We start from the raw sequence: 20,362 nt of genomic DNA on the forward strand, positions 1-20,362 counted from the left end.
AGTGAATGGGTATCTCTGTAGTCTTAGTATCTCAGTCTAGAGAGAATATTTCTAGAAATGGTGTCCCAGCACTATAGCTAGTGGAAAGCAATATTCATTTCTTTACTTGGTACTCTGCTAGTACTCATCAGAACTTTGATTCAGACTGGTATTAGCAGGATGCCTGCTGTTTGTCCATGCACATTCGATGCTAGAGCCTGTCTGTGCAATAAGAACAGAGAGGGAGGAACAGTTGGTTTTCACAAATGTCACTTGAATAGAAATGAATTGATCATTCAGTAGGAAGGCCTGTGACTCCCTCTTATGCACTGCCACAAGTTCAAGTGTCTGTTCTTTGTCTTCAAGGCCTTTCGTAATCCCACTACAGTCTACATCTCTGATCTAGTCACTAAAGGTACATCTATACTGCATTGGGAGTCAGCCTCCCAGCCTGGGTACACAGACTTGTGCTAGTGGGGCTCATGCTAGCTCCCTAAAATAGCCGGAGAGCCTGAACCATGACCTCAGATGTGGTGTAGACATACCCCTAGTACAACACGCACACACTCCGCTTCATCAATGCTGGGGCCATGTTGCCATGTTCATCCACTTGTCCCGCAAATGTGTGTCTGTTTTTTTCCCAAGCTTCTGTCCTGTGAATGGAACGCCTTCCTGATCACCTCCCTCTCTTCATTTACTCCCTCCTAAAGACTTTCTGCCTCCATGCTGGCCACAAGAAGAGAGTCAATAATATACCACAATGACAAATCTAAAGACATCACCATACTAGTGATTTCCTTCTCTGGGCTTCCAAGTACCTCCTGTCTACTCTGTGTTTGGCTCGTTGGGAGTGTAAGCATAACAGGGCAGGAACTGCCTTTTGTGCACTCTGCTTAAATGCTAAAGCACAGAGTGATCAAGTAGCCACCTTTACTCACCATATCCCCTGTTATCTCCTGCAAGGTAGTCTTCTTCCCTGCTTTCTTCCCCACCGCAATCCCCCATCATACACCAACTCTCAGACACACACAATTTTTCACTCTCCTGTCTAGGCAAAGGTGCCCCTGTGGCGTTTTCTAATCCCAGCTCCCTCTTCCCGATAATTGTTTGTGAGTAGTGTGGCGTGGCTGCATTGACAGCCTGTGAATTTGGTGTTATAGCCCATAATCAGTTTGTGAGAGGGAGCAGGCGGCCACCCACTGTCCTCAGGACTTTCTACCACTTAGTGTGGTAAAGAAACATTTAGAACTAGGAGGAGGTCAGTTCAAAATAGGGCGAGGGAGGGGAGGGAGAGTGGCCCCATGCCTCCTTAGAGATTAGCAGGAACCTGGATTCTGTCACTCACAGGTTTTTTCTCCTGCTCCTGATTCTAAGAGCAGGTGATAACTTGCTTTGCCTGTTTGACTTCTATTGTATGTTAGTATGCAGCTCTGAGTCCTGGATCCCTGCCCTGAGCAAACTCCCAAAGGCTCCTGCTCCTATTTCTTTGCTTCTCTCCTTCCCTAACTGGTCATAGATTTTAAGACCAGAAAGGACCATTATTCACAGATGCATGAATTCCAAGGCCAGAGCAGGGTTGTCCTGGGGTTCACTACTCACCGCTGAGAGGCTTCCCTGGGGCTTTTCTGGGGATTAGCTCTTGACCAGTCTCACGCCCCCTTTTTCAGTTGCTCGCTCTCTCTCTCTGGAGTCAGGTTTCTCCCTCTTCATGACTTGGGCCTCCAGCCAGGTCACTGTAGTCCTCCCCTTCCGCAGTAACAAAGTCTCTCCATACAAACTGTCTCAGGTGCTCTTCCGCTCTGCTGCCCAGCCCGTGCCACTTTCCCAGGGGCTGTTAGGGGAACCCAGGCCTGCCCACTGCTCCATGTTCCAGCCCAGGCACCCTGTGTTTGGCAACCACGGTCTGTTTGCTCCCAGACCCTGTCGCTATCTTCCCCGAACTCCTTATCTTTCTTCACCATATTCTGGCCCACCCCAGGGTCACTACCAGAAGCTTCTCTGTTCCCTCTGGCTACTTCAGCCTCTCCCGGGTTCTTGCTAGAGTCGGAAGATCTCGCTCAAGATCCTCGTACCTGGCGAAGTCTCATGCATACTGGAGCTATAGTCTATGAGCAGAGGAGAACTACTGAGAGAGAGCAGAAACACCAGCAGTGTAAATCTCACCTGTCCGCAGCCTGTCCGCTCTTAATCAGCTAACCCATAGCGGCATCTCTTGTTCAATGTGCCAGAGACAGTTCAAAGCTAAAATTTGCCTGATCAGCCATTCACATATTCAGAGAAACCAAATCAATCAGTGATGTCGTGGTCATCTTCAAACTCAAAGGAACAACAACATTCCCAGGCAGAATCTCAGGCCTCACTCCTCCTAGAACTCCTCCTTGTCTATTACCAACTCCCATCCTCTCTAGGGCTTGCTGCAGGGTGCCTTCCTGCTGCCCCTTCATACCACCAACTTCCTCTTTTTCTGCCTAGCCCAGCTCCTCCCGCAGCTAGGGTTCATCGCTCCTTAGACAGTATCCGTCCCGACTCTCCTCCAGATGCAGCCTGTCACAGGGTTAGTTGGGGTTTTTTTCCTTCTCAGGCCTTGTGTAGGGTTGACACCCCATCACAGGACCACTGTGAGTTCAGCTAGTCCGACCTCCTGTACAACACAGGCCACAGAACTTCCCCACAATCGTTCCTCAAGCAGATCTTTTTTAAAAAAAAAAATCCAATCTTGATTTTAAAATAGTCAGTGATGGAGAATCTATCACTGTCTGGTGATGATCATGTACTCTGGCCATCTGCATAACATAGGCCGGAGAACCTCACCCAGTAGTTTCTTCATCCAGCCCATAACGTCTGCTGGAGCTGCAGCGTATCTGTCAGGCGGACAGCCAGACTTATCCGAGGACGTGTCCACAAACAGGAGTGGTACTGGTTTAAGATTTGTTGATGCAGTTCAGCCAATAAAACACTATGGTGGAGTGTGTTCATACCATGCCTCGTGTGCCAGCACACACCCCACTGCTTGTGTCCACCCGCTATGTGCTGTGTCACTACAAGCATGGTGCACTGTGGATAGGTATCTCAGTGTCCTCCATGCCACCCAAAGGCTCACCACCTTGTGGGAAACTCCAGGATCTCCGCCTGCTGCCTTTTCCCTCCAAGCACCTCTTTCCTTATTCAGAGAGGCTGGTAGGGGCAGTGTGCTGGGAGAGAAGCTGAGCCCTGATTAGGGGGCGGGGCTTCTCTGACTCGGGGCCCTATAAAGGGAGCCAGCCAGTCAGGCCGCAGCCCAGACAGCTGCAGCGGCACAGGAGCCAGCAAACAGAGCTGTAAACAGGGGAGTTGGAGTGGGGGCAGTTTGCAAGGGGAGTTTGGGGGGAAGACTAAGAGAGCCAGGCAGAGGAACAGCCTGGCTAGTGAAGGGAGAGTGTGGTGGTCTGGCAGTGTTGTGGTGTTCGCTGGGGGGTTTGTTTTGCTGTGGGGGGTGGTGTTTTGGTTTGGTTTGTGTTTCCCAGACTAACGGGACTTAGGCGGGAAGGCGATGACAGACCAGAGGCAGCAGCGGTAGTGACCCAAGCAGTGGAAGACGCATTGAAGATGACTGCATGTAGAAGCTGCGGCATGTACAGGATCCTGGAGGAGGTACGTGAGAAGAGTTTCGTCTGCATGAAGTGCCACCTGATAGGGCTGATGGAAGAGAAGATCCGAGGATTGGACATGCAAGTGGAGACTCTGGTTGAGTTTAGAAGGGGGTTCTAGCAGATGGTAGAGCAAAGACGTGAGGAGGCTGAAGGGAAAAGCTCAGACTTGCAGATGGGAGCAGGAGATACTGCTGGGTGAGGAAAGTGGACAGTGGAAGCATGTGACTAAGAGAACCCGGCAGAGGAAAAGACGGGGCAGTGAAGGAGAAATAGAGCTCAGGAACAGGTTTGCGGAGCTGGAAAATGAAGAAGGAGCTCAGCAGGTGGCCACTGAAGGTGAGAGGGCAAGGAAGAAGAGAAGAGCAGATTGTCCTATAGGAAGAGGGCAAGAGCCAATGAAGATAACAGCACCGAATATGAGCCCCAGGAGGATACGGGATGGGTTGCAGAGGATTGCAAGGGACAATAGGAATCGAGAGAACTTGCGGCCGGATGGAACAGGGATAGACTGGAGAATCGCACCATCATCAGGAAAAGGCAGGTCTACGTGATTGGGGACTCATTACTGAGAAGACTAGACAGGCCTGTAACAAGAGCTGATCCAGAGAACAGAAGGGTGTGCTGTCTGCCAGATGCTAAGATATGGGATGTGGACCTGAGGCTGAAGAGGATCCTAACGGGAGCGGGAAAGAATCCATTGACTATCCTGCATGTGGGAACAAATGATACGGTCAGATTCTCGCTGGAACGTATCAAGGGAGACAATGCCAGGCTGGGGAAGATGCTTAAGGAAATAGAGGCTCAGGTGATCTTCAGTGGGATTCTGCCTGTTCCTAGAGAAGGGCAACAAAGGTGTGACAAGATTATGACTATCAACAGATGGCTCAGGCAGTGGTGCTATAAGGAGGGCTTTGGGATGTATGGCCACTGGGAAGCATTCATGGACAGAGGACTGTGATCAGGAACAGTCAGCATGGATTCACCAAGGGCAAGTCATGCCTGACTAATCTAATTGCCTTCTATGATGAGATAACTGGCTCTGTGGATGAAGGGAAAGCAGTGGACATGTTGTTCCTTGACTTTAGCAAAGCTTTTGACATGGTCTCCCACATTATTCTTGCCAGCAAGTTAAAGAAGTATGGGCTGGATGAATGGACTATAAGGTGGATAGAAAGCTGGCTAGATTCTCGGGCTCAACGGGTAGTGATCAATGGCTCCATGTCTAGTTGGCAGCCGGTATCAAGTGGAGTGCCCCAAGGGTCAGTCCTGGGGCCGGTTTTGTTCAATATCTTCATAAGTGATCTGGAGGATGGTGTAGATTGCACCCTCAGCAAGTTTGCAGATGACACTAAGCTGGGAGGAGTGGTAGATACGCTGGAGGGTAGGGATAGGATACAGAGGGACCTAGACAAATTGGAGGATTGGGCCAAAAGAAATCTGATGAGGTTCAACAAGGACAAGTGCAGAGTCCTGCACTTAGGACGGAAGAATCCAGTGCACCGCTACAGACTAGGGACCGAAGGGCTAGGCAGCAGTTCTGCAGAAAAGGACCTAGGGGTGACAGTGGACGAGAAGTTGGATATGAGTCAACAGTGTGCCCTTGTTGCCAAGAAGGCCAATGGCATTTTGGGATGTATAAGTAGGGGCATTGCCAGCAGATCGAGGGACATGATCGTTCCCCTCTATTCGACATTGGTGAGGCCTCATCTGGAGTACTGTGTCCAGTTTTGGGCCCCACACTACAAGAAGGATGTGGAAAAATTGGAAAGAGCCCAGCGGAGCGCAACAAAAATGATTAGGGGACTGAAACACATGACTTATGAGGAGAGGCTGAGGGAACTGGGGATGTTTAGTCTGCAGAAGAGAAGAATGAGGGGGGATTTGATAGCTGCTTTCAACTACCTGAAAGAGAGTTCCAAAGAGGATGGCTCTAGACTGTTCTCAGTGGTAGCAGATGACAGGACAAGGAGTAATGGTCTCAAGTTGCAGTGGGGGAGGTTTAGGTTGGATATTAGGAAAAACTTTTTCACTAGGAGGGTGGTGAAACACTGGAATGTGTTACCTAGGGCGGTGGTGGAATCTCCTTCCCTAGAAGTTTTTAAGGTCAGGCTTGACAAAGCCCTGGCTGGGATGATTTCGTCAGGGATCGGTCCTGCTTTGAGCAGGCGGCTGGACTAGATGACCTCCTGAGGTCCCTTCCAACCCTGATATTCTATGATTCTATGACTGTTCTCTGGGGATGGACTTCACCTGAGTAAGGAGGGAAATCGACTTTTACGATGGCGGATGGCACAACTGATCAAGAGAGCTTTAAACTAGGAATTCGGGGGAGATGTCCAGGTAGTCTCCATACTGGATTTTCTCTTTGAGAGGGAAGAAAAAGAAGTAAGAAGGAATACAGCTGTGGGTAGGAGAATGGACATACGGCGGAAGGGCAGTCTACCAATCTAATAGGTTATACTGGCGGTAGAATGTCCGTGCCCAATCGGGTACAGAATGTGAGTGAAGCCAAACAGTAAAAATTAAGATGTTTGTACACCAGTGCGAGGAGCCCGGGTAACAAAATGGAGGAGCTAGAGCTACTGGTGCAGGAAGTGAAACCAGATATTCTAGGGAGAACAGAGACCTGGCGGCCTAGTCGTCATGACTGGAGTACGGGTATTGAAGGGTCTGTGCTGTTTAGGAAAGACAGAAATAAAGGCAAAGGTGGCGGAGTAGCACTGTATATCAAGGATGAGGTAGAATGTAAAGAAATAAGAAGCGATGGAACGGATAAGACGGAGTCCGTCTGGGCAAAAATCACATTGGGGAAGAAAGCTACTAGAGCCTCCCCTGGGATAGTGCTTGGGGTGCGCTATAGGCGGCCGGGATCCAATCTGGATGTGGCTAGAAACCTCTTTAATGTTTTTAAAGAAGTAAATACTAATTGGAATTGTGTGATCATGGGAGACTAACTTCCCAGAGATAGACTGGAGGACGAGTGCTAGTAATAATAACAGGGCTCAGATGTTCCTAGATGCGATAGCTGATGGATTCCTTCACCAAGTAGTTGCTGAACCGACAAGAGGGGATGCCATTTTAGATTTGATTTTGGTGAGCAGTGAGGACCTCATAGAAGAAATGGTTGTAGGGGACAACCTTGGTTCAACCAATCATGAGCTAATTCAGGTCAAACTAAATGGACGGATAAACAAAAATAGATCTGTGACTAGGATTTTTGATTTCAAAAAGGTTAACTTTAAAAAATTAAGGAAATTAGTTAGGGAAGTGGATTGGACTGAAGAATTTATGGATCTAAAGGCAGAGGAGGCCTGGGATTACTTCAAGTCAAAGCTGCAGAAGCCTGCATCCCAAGAAAGGGGAAAAAATTCATAGGCAGGAGCTGTAGACCAAGCTGGATGAGCAAGCATCTCAGAGAGGTGATTAAGAAAAAGCAGAAAGCATACAGGGAGTGGAAGATGGGAGGGATCAGCAAGGAAAGCTACCTTATTGAGGTCAGAACATGCAGGGATAAAGTGAGAAAGGCCAAAAGCCATGTAGAGTTGGATCTTGCAAAGGGAATTAAAACCAATAGTAAAAGGTTCTATAGCCATATAAATAAGAAGAAAACAAAGAAAGAAGAAGTGGGACCGCTAAACACTGAGGATGGAGTGGAGATTAAGGATAATCTAGGCATGGCCCAATTTCTAAACAAATACTTTGCCTCAGTCTTTAATGAGGCTAATGAGGATCTTAGGGATAATGGTAGCATGACAAATGGGAATGAGGATATGGAGGTAGATATTACCACATCCAAGGTAGAGGTCAAACTTGAACAGCTTAATGGGACTAAATCGGGGGGCCCGGGTAATCTTCCTCCAAGAATATTAAAGGAACTGGCACAAGAAATTACAAGCCCATTAGCAAGAATTTTTAATGAATCTGTAAACTCAGGGGTTGTACCATATGACTGGAGAATTGCTAACATAGTTCCTATTTTTAAGAAAGGTAAAAAAAAGTGATCCGGGTAACTACAGGCCTGTTAGTTTGACATCTGTAGTATGCAAGGTCTTGGAAAAAAATTTGAAGGAGAAAGTAGTTAAGGACATTGAGGTCAATGGTAATTGGTACAAAATACAACATGGCTTTACAAAAGGTAGATCATGTCAAACCAACCTGATCTCCTTCTTTGAGAAGGTAACAGATTTTTTAGACAAAGGGAACGCAGTGGATCTAATTTACCTCAATTTCAGTAAGGCATTTGATACGGTTCCACATGGAGAATTATTAGCTAAATTTGAAAAGATGGGGATCAATAGGAAAATTGAAAGGTGGATAAGGAACTGGTTAAAGGGGAGACTACAGCGGGTCACATTGAAAGGTGAATTGTCAGGCTGGAAGAGGTTACCAATGGAGTTCCTCAGGGATCAGTTTTGGGACCAATCTTATTTAATCTTTTTATTACTGACCTTGGCACAAAAAGCAGGAATGTGCTAATAAAGTTTGCGGATGACACAAAGCTGGGAGGTATTGCCAATACAGAGAAGGACCGGGATATCATACAGGAAGATCTGGATGACCTTGTAAACTGGAGTAAAGTAATAGGATGAAATTTAATAGTGAAAAGTGCAAGGTCATGCATTTAGGGATTAATAACAAGAATTTCTGTTATAAACTGGGGACGCATCACTTGGAAGTAACAGAGGAGAAGGAGGACCTCGGGGTATTGGTTGATCACAAGATGACTATGAGCCGCCAATGTGATATGGCTGTGAAAAAAGCTAATGCAGTGTTGGGATGCATCAGGTGAGGTATTTCCAGTAGAGATAAGGAGGTGTTAGTACCGTTATACAAGGCAGTGGTGAGACCTCATCTGGAATATTGTGTGCAGTTCTGGTCTCCCAGTTTGAATTCATCCTTTTTAAACATGGAAGAGGCACAGAGAAGGGCTAGTAGGATGATCCGAGGAATGGAAAACCTGTCTTATGAAAGGAGACTCAAAGAGCTTGTCTTGTTTAGCCTAACCAAAAGAAGGCTGAGAGGAGCTATGATTGCTGTCTATAAATATATCAGAGGGATAAATACCATGGAGGGAGAAGAATTATTTAAGCTCAGTACCAATGTGGACACAAGAACAAATGGATATAAACTGGCCATCTGGAAGTTTAGACTTGAAATTAGACAAAGGTTTCTAACCATCAGAGGAGTGAAGTTCTGGAACAGCCTTCCAAGCAAAGCAGTGGGGGCAAAAGACATATCTGGCTTCAAGACTAAGCTCGATAAGTTGGGATAAGTGGGATATGATGGGATAGCTTAATTTTGGCAATTAACTGATCTTCGACTATTAGCGGTAGATATGCCCAATGGCGTGTGATGGGATGTTAGATGGGGTGGGATCTGAGTTACTACAGAGAATTCTTTCCTGGGTGTCTGGCTGGTGAGTCTTGCCCAAATGCTCAGGGTTTAGCTGATTGCCATATTTGGGGTAGGGAAGGAATTTTTCCCCAGGGCAGATTGGCAGAGGCCCTGGGGTTTTTTTGTCTTCCTCTGCAGCGTGGGGCATGGGTCACTTGCTGGAGGATTCTCTGCACCTTGAAGTTTTTAAACCATGATTTGTGGACTTCAATAGCTCAGACATAAGTTAGGGGTTTGTTACAGGAGTTGGTGGGTGAGATTCTGTAGCCTGCGTTGTGCAGGAGGTCAGACTAGATGATCATAATGGTCCCTTCTGACTTTAAAGTCTATGATTCTATGATTCTTCTTTACAGCATTTCCCCTTGTTGCTGCAGTGGCTTCTCTTTCACCGCTACCAGAGCAGCTTTCTGCCCCACTCCTACAGCCTGCTGCATCTCATTACTCATGGGCATACTGTTGCCTCTGTGAAGGGCAATATCCATTTGCATGGATTGCTGGGTTTTTAATGTTGATGTGCATTCGTAAGTAAAGCCTCTTCCCCTTCTGTGCCACATGGCTGTTTATCTTTAGTTTACTTATAGGGACATAGACCAGGTTGTGCATGGACCATGTCTCTCCCCTCTTTGAGTCCCTCCACTGGATCTTCGTCACCTACCAAATCAGGTTTAAGATTCTTGTCCTTCAATGCCCTGCATGACTCCCCCAAGCCTGCATTTTTGTCCTGCTTTCTCACCATATCCCACCTTGCCTCCTGTGCCCCTGCCCCACCACTTCCTTTTCTGTTCAATAGAAACATCTGTCCCTCTGCCCCAAACCAATCTCTCTCCTTCACCCTACTTCCACAGTCTCCTCTAATGCTGGTTCTGGTTCCATGGTTTCCCTTCTCCTGCCTTCCTTTCATCCCATACCCCCTTGATCCCAACTCTTCCTCCTGTCTCCCTCTTTGCTCCAACCCACACTCCTTCCCTCTCTCTTGTCCTCACTCCCTTCTCCTACCCTCTCCCCACCTTTGTCTCTGCCTGCTTCCCGATCTCCTTCCTCCTTTGCATCTGAATTCAAGTGGGTGTTCTGCTTCTTCTCTCTTGACCCACCCTTTTTATTAGCTATGTTTTGTGCCTTCTGTTGGCCCCTTTTATGCTGCACCCTCTGAAGCTTTGTGCTGGTGACTTTGAGGGTGAAGGATGGGCGAGCCTCATTTAGTTCCCTTTCCATAGGTCTGAATCTCCTTCCATGGACACTGGCAGGTTGATAGTTCAAATGCCAGCATTAAGCTTAGCCTTCCGTAGGCGCTGGCTTCCTCCAGGCCCGGGGGGTGCTTAACCCCGCGCTCTGCCCCAAGCCCTGCCCCCACCCATCTCTTCCCCCAAGCCCCACCGTCCTGCCTCTTCCCGCCCAGTTCTGGCCCCTCCCCACAGTGTGCCCAATCCCTACTCCTTCCCCTCCCTCCCAGAGCCTCCTGCACGCCATGAAACAACTGATCAGGGAGGGAGAGGCACTGATTGGCAGGGCAGCAGGCGGCCGGGAGGCGCTGGGAGGAGGGGGGAGCTGGCTGCTAATGGGTACTAAGCACCTGGAACACCCACGGAGTCAGCGCCTATGCAGCCTTAACATTGTTGGAACATAGGAATTGCCAGACTGAATCAAACCCATGGTCCATCTAGCCCAGGCTCCTTGTCTCTAGCAGTGGCTAGCACCAGATGCTTCAAAGGAAGGTGCAAGGAGCCGTCCAACAGGCAGATGTTGGATAATCTGTCCCCGATGTAAGTCTCCTCCTAACCCTTCGTAGTTAGAGGGGAAGAGGTGTTGTGGAGTGATCGGCAGTGTTCTGTGGGTTCTCAGTATCTATTTCTTTGTCAAAATCCACCACTGAAAAATAAATAAAAACACCCCTTGGTTGGTGACCCGCTAATATGGTTACTCCGCTACTTCAGAAACAGATATCAGGGTGAGCACAAATCCCAGTTCTGGCCCTCACTGGGAGCTTTCCAATGGATTTGATGGGGAGCAGGATTGGGCCTTTATTGAACGAACTCAGCATTGCCAACCCCAAAAACCATTTGTCAGATCTCAGAAAAATCACAGTTGGCTGAAAAACAGATTTGAAAAATAATAATTTGGGGAGATTTTTTTTAAATTTGTGTTTTGGCTTCAGGATACACTAGGGTCGTGTTTTCAAGCCTTTCTCGGCAACCAGAAGGGCAAGAATTTTTTTTTCTTTTGTGAGAGCTGAGGTTCTTACATAATCTCTTGACTCCAGGAGCTGGGACTTCAAAAAAACCCACCAAATGTGGTGGCATTCATGGTAAAATCCAGCATTCTGGCAGCACTGCAAACTCTGCTCTCCACACTGAGCTGACCACATTATGGATGCTGACAATAGGCAAGTGGGGCAAAGACCCTCCATAAAAAAATAGGAAGGGAAAATAGAGTTTGCCAGAGACAAATGTTGACCCAGGAGAGAAAGCAATGTTATTTTCCAGCTACTAAGCAAACACTGTACACTATATGGTACAGGGTCTCTTTGTTATACCTTTGCAGATGGGGCCTGATCTTGGATGGTAATACAAATAAATAACAAAAATTAACTATACTCACCCCTAGAATAACTCCATTAGCATTGAGTTACCGTAGTGATGCATTTGGCCCACTGGACATAATACCTCTGGCCAGCCCCTCGCAATTAAAACCCATTAACAAGTCTTTGCTGGTCCCCCTTTTATTTGCAATGATCTGAGATCAGAAATACCCGTGTGTTGCAGGGCAGTCTCCTTTCCCAATTTACAGTGGTTCCACTTTGTGACCTGCAGGAAAGAGTTCACAGATTGGGTAAAATAATTTCAAAACTGTAAAAACAAACGCTCATTAGTTTCTTAAATCTAGACCTTGTGTCGAGAATTTGGGGAGATTGGATTTAAATCTATATCAACATTTAATTTCATATTCACAGCAGGGTGGGTGTTACAGACAGAAGAGTGAGTTCATCTGTGGCACCAAATTGAATCTGAAAGTAAAATGGTTTTTATTACCAGTAACTTCACAGCAGTGACTCAACTCAACTCTTTTCAAAAGCTGCTGCTCCTGCATTTTGCATTCAAATCCTGCAAAGCTCCAAGCAGAGGCGTTCGCTAGCTAAACAAAATATCACATCTCTGCAGATTCAGTGAATCAAATGTATAAATACTGTAGCTGTATTGTAGGTGTAGCGGTGCCAGGAACCGTGGTTAGGATTGTCTGAGCATTTCCTTTCTAAACCCCCATTTTTCCAGTAGCTCACAACTTAGCTTTCACCTTTGGGGCTTAAATTTTCCAGGACTTGGAATGTTTGAGCTAATGCTGCTCAGCCATTTTTGAGAATGAAGAAGGGGAGGGAGGGAAAAAACATGTTTCTGATTATTTTAAAAATATGTAGTATGGCTCTTTTTGAATGCCACTGATGCCAAAGTGTGGGTGGGGTGGGGAGTGAAAGCAGAAAGGGACGAGTTGGCAGGGAAATACCCCATAGGAGGAGAAGTGTCATTCAGTGTCCCAGTGGAAACCTGCTTAGGTATGGAGGGGTGCTGAGGATGTGAAAATCCTAACTGTGCTCACGCACTATTTAAACAGGAATCGTGTTTTTTAGCATCTTTGCAAAGAAAGACAATGACACTGCATGTGCCTGTGTAACTGACCTGGCCAGAAAATGTTGGGTTTTTTTTTCCCACCACAGATAATTTTGATTTTTTTATTTATTGTGCATGTATTTATTTATTTCGTAAGAAAATTGAAAGCTCTGAGAACCAAAAAATTTTCAGCCGTTTTTGGCTAAACATTTTTTGCATTGCACTTTTTTGGGTGAAGACTTTCAGTCAGAAACTGTCAAAACCATTTAGGTTACAGCCAAACCTTTTGGTTTGGGGCCTTTTCATATGAAAAATAGAAAGTTTTGAGGAAAGTAGGTGCTTTCTGCAATAAAATTGTGTTTAGATGAGAACCCAGTTTTCTATCGGGGGGGGGGGGGAGTTTTGATGGATTTTTTTTTACCAGCCTTACTCTATAACCGACACTGTTAGACTGTAGGGTTTTGTCCTCCCTAGCAGCTGGGTAAAGACCCACATTGTTGCTTTGGGTTACATATGTGCAGCTACTTTAGGATTGTAGTAAAAATGCAGTGCACGCTGCCTCATTCAAATGCTGGAGGAAACGGGTGAAAAAGTATAGTTATGGAACCCAGGCCTGCTTGGTGTGGCACTCTGTCCCCCTCTCGTGGCACCTAGACCAGCTAGACATTGATGAGCCTGCTACAGCCTTGGCTAAAAGACTTGTCTTTTAGCTCATGCAGTAGAGAGAGGCTCATGCATTAAGCTCCAGAAGTCCCAGGTTTGATACCAGCCGACGACAACTAGGGTCCGTTGGTGTTACAGTTATACATTATCCTCTACGTGGCTAACCCGTAATCCCATCCAAACTCTGCTGGAGGAGTGAGATTGGCTGAGAAAATACCATCAACTGGATAAAAAATGCAATATAGGGCCATCTCTGTTAAAGGCAATGGTGAAGAAACAACCCAGAAGAGTAACACTGTAATGGGTCCCATTCTTTCTTTGGGGGTGGCTGTGGAGGGCTGGAATTGTGGGGCGGGTGGAAGCAATGGAAGGGCTACACATAAGGTTACCTGAACGGATTTAGCTTTGGAATGGTTTTAGAAGCAAAGGTCTCTCCCTCTCTCATCTCGTTCTGTCTCTGCTCCTTAGTCACTTCAGGGCATAGAACGTGCACCGCTATTTGGAACTAAATGCTTTTACCTTTCTTCGATTTCTCTGTCTAAAGGTGGGCCTTAATGTTCTGGTTCAGAGAGCAAACAAGTTTACGCCAGCCACCCGTCTCCTGATCCAGAGGTTTGTGCCATTCCCTGCTGTAGGTAAGAAATGATATACTTCTATACTCTCTGTGTGTGTGATATAGCCCTAAGTATGGATTTAATGCATTTGAGGCACACGGGTAGCTTCTGCCTTTGTGATTTATACTGTTGCTTGAACCCCAAGCTGGCAGCACTGCAAGATGTGCAATGAGTGGCTGGGATGTTGTTATTCTAAATAAAATATAGGATTGAAATTCACTGTTTCCGTGGGAATAACCTGTGTGGGCCACTCAGACTGTCAGAGAGAGGACTGGACAATGCAGAATGAGTTCTGACTCTTCTAATCTTCACCGTTTAGATGACCATTCATTCCTTGGGTAGTAACCATAGCCTGGGCTGAATAAATTCCTAGGTTTGGTGTTTATTGGCCCAAGATTTCATTATATCCAAGTTAACAAGAAGTACTCACAAGAAGTTATTATCCTGAAATGTTTTAGTCAATATATTTGAGACATAACATAAACCATCAGCAGGATGAAACGGGCATATTTGTAGTCACACAGGAAGTGAGTTTTGAGGACCGTGGCTGGAGTGCAGGAATTTGCATGCTGTGCAATTATTGAAAGCAGTGACTGCGGTACCCCAGTACTCTGCTAGGCTAAGACCGGTGTATTCCAATATATAACGGAGTAGCTATTGGCCTCTCCCATTAGACACCAGTGTTCAGTATGAATGAAGGTAATAAGACCTTGGTCTTAACACAATAGCTACCTGCTTCTGGAGATCTAGGTTCAAACATGGTGTAGAGCCCAAGTGAAATGAGTTTGGTGGTCTTAACCCACTCGCTGGTGGTTTCAAAATGACGTTAAAATATCCACTACACAATGTGTCATTGTTCAACTTCTAGAGGCTCTGAATCAGAAGTGCTGGAACATTGGAGTTTAAGTCTGAGGTGCACTGACAAATATTATGTGAAGAGGCTATCTGGTTTAGTGACTGTCAGTGCCATCAGCTCCTTGCTTTTGAGGACACTAAAATTAACTCCAAAAGCAGACAGGGAAAAAATGTGTGAATGCAAGGACTAATATAGTCTGTTTGCAACATGATCTGGTTATTGTAAATTCAGTAAAAGGGGCTGCTGCACATAATCCCAGGCTGCAAAATTTGCAGATTTACAAATGTATTTAAGCACCTAAAGATGCAGATAGCCGCCATGGGATGTACAAAAGCACCTGAGCAGATTAGGGACCTAACGCCACTGAAAGTCAATGAGACTTAGACACCTTCACTTAGGGACTCAGTGGGTCAATAAAAGGTTAAATTGTTGGTTTTTTTTAACTATTTGAAGAACGACTAATATCACAGATATGGGGTTGTTCTGTTTGGTTCCACTGGAGAGAGAGGTCAGCCAGCCATAGCCCATAAAATCCAGCATAACCTCTGGAGTGAGGGGGAGGTGGTGAGGTGTTCTGGTTTATGCATGTGACTGGAAGCCAGGAGCTCTGAAATTAGAATCCTGGCTCTGACCGATTCCCTGTGTGATATTAGGCAAATCACTTACAGACTAATTTTCAAGTGGCCTCTACTTTTGGATGTCTATTGTTTTGCATACCCCACTTGCGCCTGCTTTTCAGAGGTGCTGCAGCTCCCCCTGAGCATCTGCAGCTCCCCCTGACTCCAGCTGGAGTTGAGAGTGATCTGTGCTTCTGAAAGTCAGGCCCCAGGTGTCTTGAGCTGTGTGCACAAAAAGTCAGGCCCCCAAAATCCAGGGCTAGTTTTGGAAATGATGTCCTTTACCTTTCTGGGCCTTAGCTTCCTAGTCTGTAAAACGGGAATATAGCAAGTAAACTCTTTAGGGCAGGGACGCTGTCAATTTGGTCTGTGAGGTGCCTCGCACACTTTCTTTGCTGCAAAAAATAATAAATAATAAGTATATTTACCTCCCTCCCAAGGGTTTTCTGAAGATTAATGTTCCTAGTGCACTTTAAACCTGAAAAGCTCTCTGTAAACTGTTACAAAGGACACAAGTTCTTGTTTTTCTCCATATAGACGGAATAGACTTACCAACCCTCTGAGCTGCATACGATAATCTTCAGAAGCCAGAGAGTTGCCAGACATGCACAACCTTCACACACGCATTTTTTAAAATATTAACATCCTACTTACTGTATCACAGCTAATTAGTGCTAGAGCTGGAGGCCTTGTGGGTTTCCATCCTAGTTGTAAGTCTTTGGAAAACCAGTTGATATGTTGTCAAGGTGGCATGGAGGGGCTTGGGGCTTCTCCCCTGTAGCGGGGTGGTGGGGTTAGGGGTTTCTGCCCTGTGGGGATGGGGGGTCTTGCGGCTTCAGCCCGCTGGGGCGCATCTGTCAGGGCTTGGGGCTGAAGCGCCATTCCTGGCACACCTTGCAGGGCAGAAGCCCAGAGCCCCACCACCCTGCCACAGGGCAGAAGCCCCGAGCTCCCCCACTAAGTCTGGTAAGCGGAAAATGTGGGGGGAGGGCCATGTAGGGGGCTCTGCGAGCTGCACTTTACCTCTAAAAGAGCTGCATGCGGTTTGCAAGCTGTGGTGTGGCCATCCCTGCCATATGGGCTGCTGCTTCTCTCTCTCTCTGTCTCTTTTTTTTAAATAATTTTTCCCTTTTCATCCATGGCAAGGGTGACTAATTTTAGACCCTCAAAAGTGAAAACAGTTATGGATGTCTTCATTGGTGGGGTTTTTTAACTGATTGTCTGTCTTATTGAGTGATAGGAATGATGCATACGGGGGTGGTGTGTATCTGCCATAAACATTTTAACTGTTTATCAAATCCCTCATCATGCATCATTACTTAAGCAGCCTTCAAAAAGCCATTTGTAAGGTATCCCCCTCAGCCGTCTCTCCACTCTAATCTAAGCTAGTTTGTCTAGGAATTTGTGCTGCAGCGAGTGTTTGCGCACCTCACTAACACTGAAAGGAGTACACCACGTTCTTTGTACCTCTCCAAGGAGAGTTTCATGGCTTTGATGTATTGAAGTTTGTTGTTTGGAGAAGTGGGTTCTGCAGTTCGTTATGGAGGCTCTGAGATTCGTGGTCATTGTGATCGTTCCTGGAAACAGGTCCCACAGCTGTGGGCCCGCTGAAGAGAAAGCTGCTGTTCACCAGTCTTGCTCTTGGGTGAACTGGGAATCAACTAATGAGCAAGACAAGTCATTTGTAGACAAGTCTCCTGAAGCTGACAGTGTAATTATTCCAGTGGAACTTAGCTGTCATAAGAGGTTGTGATATTGGAGAGTAAGATACTCCATCAGGTGGGTTTCACCAATCCTGTGGAAGGCATTGGAAGTAAAGACCATGAATATTAGTCTTTAAACATCCACATGTTAAGGACTCAATCCTGTGAGACAGTGAGCTCCCTCCATGAGGTGCTGGGGGTCATCATCTTCTGCTGGAAGTTAATGGGAGTTCATCACTCAGCACCTTGCAGAATCAGGCCCAGTGTAACTATTCTGCTTTAATTACAATTACACCCTCTTTACAGCTCCTTTATACTGCCAGAGAATCAGGCCCTCTGAGTGGTGCACAGGCTAGGGGCTGACCCTCTGCATAGGAATAAATTTCACCCTGGAGACTAGAGCTGAGCAAATTATTCTGAACCTGAAAAGGTTCAGAAAAGGGCAACTAAAATGATTAGGGGGTTGGAACGGGTCCCATATGAGGAGAGATTAAAGAAGCTAGGACTTTTCAGCTTGGAAAAGAGGAGACTAAGAGGGGATATGATAGAGGTATATAAAATCATGAGTGGTGTGGAGAAAGTGAATAAGGAAAAGTTATTTACTTGTTCCCATATTATAAGAACTAGGGGCCACCAAATGAAATTAACGGGCATCTGGTTTAAAACAAATAAAAGGAAGTTCTTCTTCACTCAGCGCACAGTCAACCTGTGGAACTCCTTGTCTGAGGAGGTTGTGAAGGCTAGGACTATAACAGGGTTTAAAAGAGAACTAGATAAATTCATGGAGGTTAAGTCCATTAATGGCTACTAGCCAGGATGGGCAAGGAGTGGTGTCCCTAGCCTCTGTTTGTCACAGGGTGGAGATGGATGGCAGGAGAGAGATCACTTGATCATTACCTGTGAGGTTCACTCCCTCTGGGGCACCTGGCATTGGCCACTGTCGGAAGACAGGATACTGAGCTGGTTGGACCTTTGGTCTGACCCAGTATGGCCATTCTTATGTTCTTATTCTTTATAAAGTATCTGATGGTTTTTGTATGTTACTCAAATTGTTTTAGAGACACAAGGTGGGTGAGGTAATATCTTTTATTGGCCCAACTTCTGTTGTTGAGAGACGAGCTTTCGAGCTACACAGAGCTGCTCTTCAGGTCTGGGAAAGGTACTCCGAGTGTCACAGCTAAATGCAAGGTGGAACAGATTGTTTAGCATAAGAAGTTAGCACATATTCTGGATTATTCAAAGTGAAGTGCCCCATCAACACCTCATAGGACAAAAAGGGTTGTTAGTGGGTTACACGTTGTTGTAATAAATCCAGTATCTCTTTTTGGGTCATGATTTTTAGTGTTTGGCAAAGTTATGAATTTAAGCTCCCAGGCTTGTCTTTTGAAGACGTTGTGCAGGTTTCTTCTGAGGCTGAGGACTGAGAGACGAGATATGGAGTGATTGCTTTGTGAAAAATTTCCACCCACGGGTGACAGTGTTTTTGCCTTTTATCATTTTCCTGTGTGAATTCATTTGAGACTCTCCAATTTCACCCACATAGTTGTTATTGGGGCATTTAGTGCACTGAATGAGGTACGCCACATGTTGGGATAGGCATGTGTAGGAGCCATGGATCTTGAAAGGTGTGGGGTGTTGGTCATTGTAGCAGTGGAGATATGTCTGCAGGTTTTGCATCTGTTGTTCTGGCAGGATCTGGTGCTGCTTTGATTTGGTGTGTCCTCATCTGTGGGGAGCTTGCTTCTGATGATGAGCTTGGAGAGGTTGGGGGATTGTTTGAAGGTCCAATAAAATATATTCCCTCTCCCACCTTGTGTCTCTAATATCCGAGGGCGGACACGGCTACAATAACACTGCATACAGCACTAAAACAATTTCATTTATTCATTGTTCAAAACTTCACAGATTTCTTTGGTGAATGATTCTTGGTCAGCAGATCGGTCAGAAATTGCACATTTTGAAATCAAATACACAGTTCAAACTTAGCTACTGGCTGCTATTTGAGCATTCAGTCGCAATGTTCACTTCCACAAGTGATCCTGCTAGTGAAGCTTGAACGTTTGTGGAAAGTGAACACACAGGGGTTACGAATACAGTTGGCTGAATTACTATACATAGCCTTACCCACTACTCACTGAGCAATACTTGAGTCAGACAGTTCTCTTGCATCACAGATTTCCATATCCGTACGGCTGCTCCTGCACTGGCGAATGAGAAGAATAGAGTTCCCCCTAGTGCACTATTGCTATAGAAGGCAGAGGGATGTCTTCTGTGAATCACTGAGAATTGCCGTAGGAAGTTACAAAGCAGCGTTCCACCACCGGAATTCATAGCAAACCTATTTACAAAAAGCTACATTGAAACGGGACAGTCATTTATCTAAGTGAGGTTTCCATTATAAGGCCGTTGAAATAATAATAAATATTGTTTGAACACAGAAATTCTGAATCCTAAGGCATTTGATTTTTAAGATACTTCATGATTCACGGTTTGAATCAGAAACAGAATCAAGTCCTTAAGCCAGCAATGCAGCCATTTTTTTTACAATAAAAATTGATGAAAATATTTTTCCTGCGAAAATGCAGGCTTTTAAGAGCTGCTTCTGAAGAAGCCCAGAACTGTGTGAATAATTTACCACTCTACCCCTCGTTGTGAGTTTTTGGGATGCAAATTGAAACCATTCCACAGTAAATCCGTTAAATATTCTATGCTCTAAGAGGAGACCTCCCTCCCCCGACCTTGGGACAAAAGTGTTGAATGTACGGTATGGTTCCTCAGAGTCAGTCTTGCACCACCACGTTTTCTAGATCGCTTGGATAAAAGTTATGCCTGAGTATTTTAAAGGGCTAATCACCAGTCATAAGCCATTGCTGACTCGGATCATGATTATTAAAGCGACTCCACACATTTAATTAACCTTTTTCTGTTTCTGTAGTGGAACATTAAAGTGCTAACTCTTCAGGGCTCAGTTCATTTTAAAAACTTTTGCCCGAGCTTGATTCTGCTGCTGACTGATCAAAGAATTTTCATCACTGCTTCAGACCACTGCAAAGTAAGCACAGCAGCCCAGATCCTCAAAGGTATTTAGGTACCTAACTCCCATTGATTTCAATGAGAGTTAAATGTCTAAATATCTTCGAGGATCTGGGCCATGGTGACTGGTAAGATTTCACTTTTGCCTTTGCCTAGGTTGCTCAGTGGGAAACACACAGAGCCATACTTCTAAAGGGCAATCACCCCAGCCCAGGCTCCATTTGTGTACACCAACTTTGTACGTGCAAGTTTCTTGCATGCACAGTTTTTGTGCC

The 20,362-nt window shown here is 45.8% G+C and overlaps 1 protein-coding gene across 4 annotated transcripts in view; it reads left to right on the forward strand.

The window, feature by feature from the left end:
• Positions 1-20,362, forward strand: part of SFXN5 (sideroflexin 5) — a 168,965-nt gene that overhangs the window by 82,019 nt on the left and 66,584 nt on the right. For all 4 annotated transcript variants that reach the window (XM_073343014.2, XM_078852614.1, XM_078852613.1 and 1 more), the window contains one exon: positions 13,809-13,899. In XM_073343014.2, coding sequence (XP_073199115.1) covers positions 13,809-13,899 — 91 coding nt within the window. The remainder of the gene's footprint in view (positions 1-13,808; positions 13,900-20,362) is intronic.

This window comes from Lepidochelys kempii, chromosome 4, assembly GCF_965140285.1.
Source record: "Lepidochelys kempii isolate rLepKem1 chromosome 4, rLepKem1.hap1, whole genome shotgun sequence".
Taxonomy (NCBI): Eukaryota; Metazoa; Chordata; order Testudines; family Cheloniidae; genus Lepidochelys; species Lepidochelys kempii.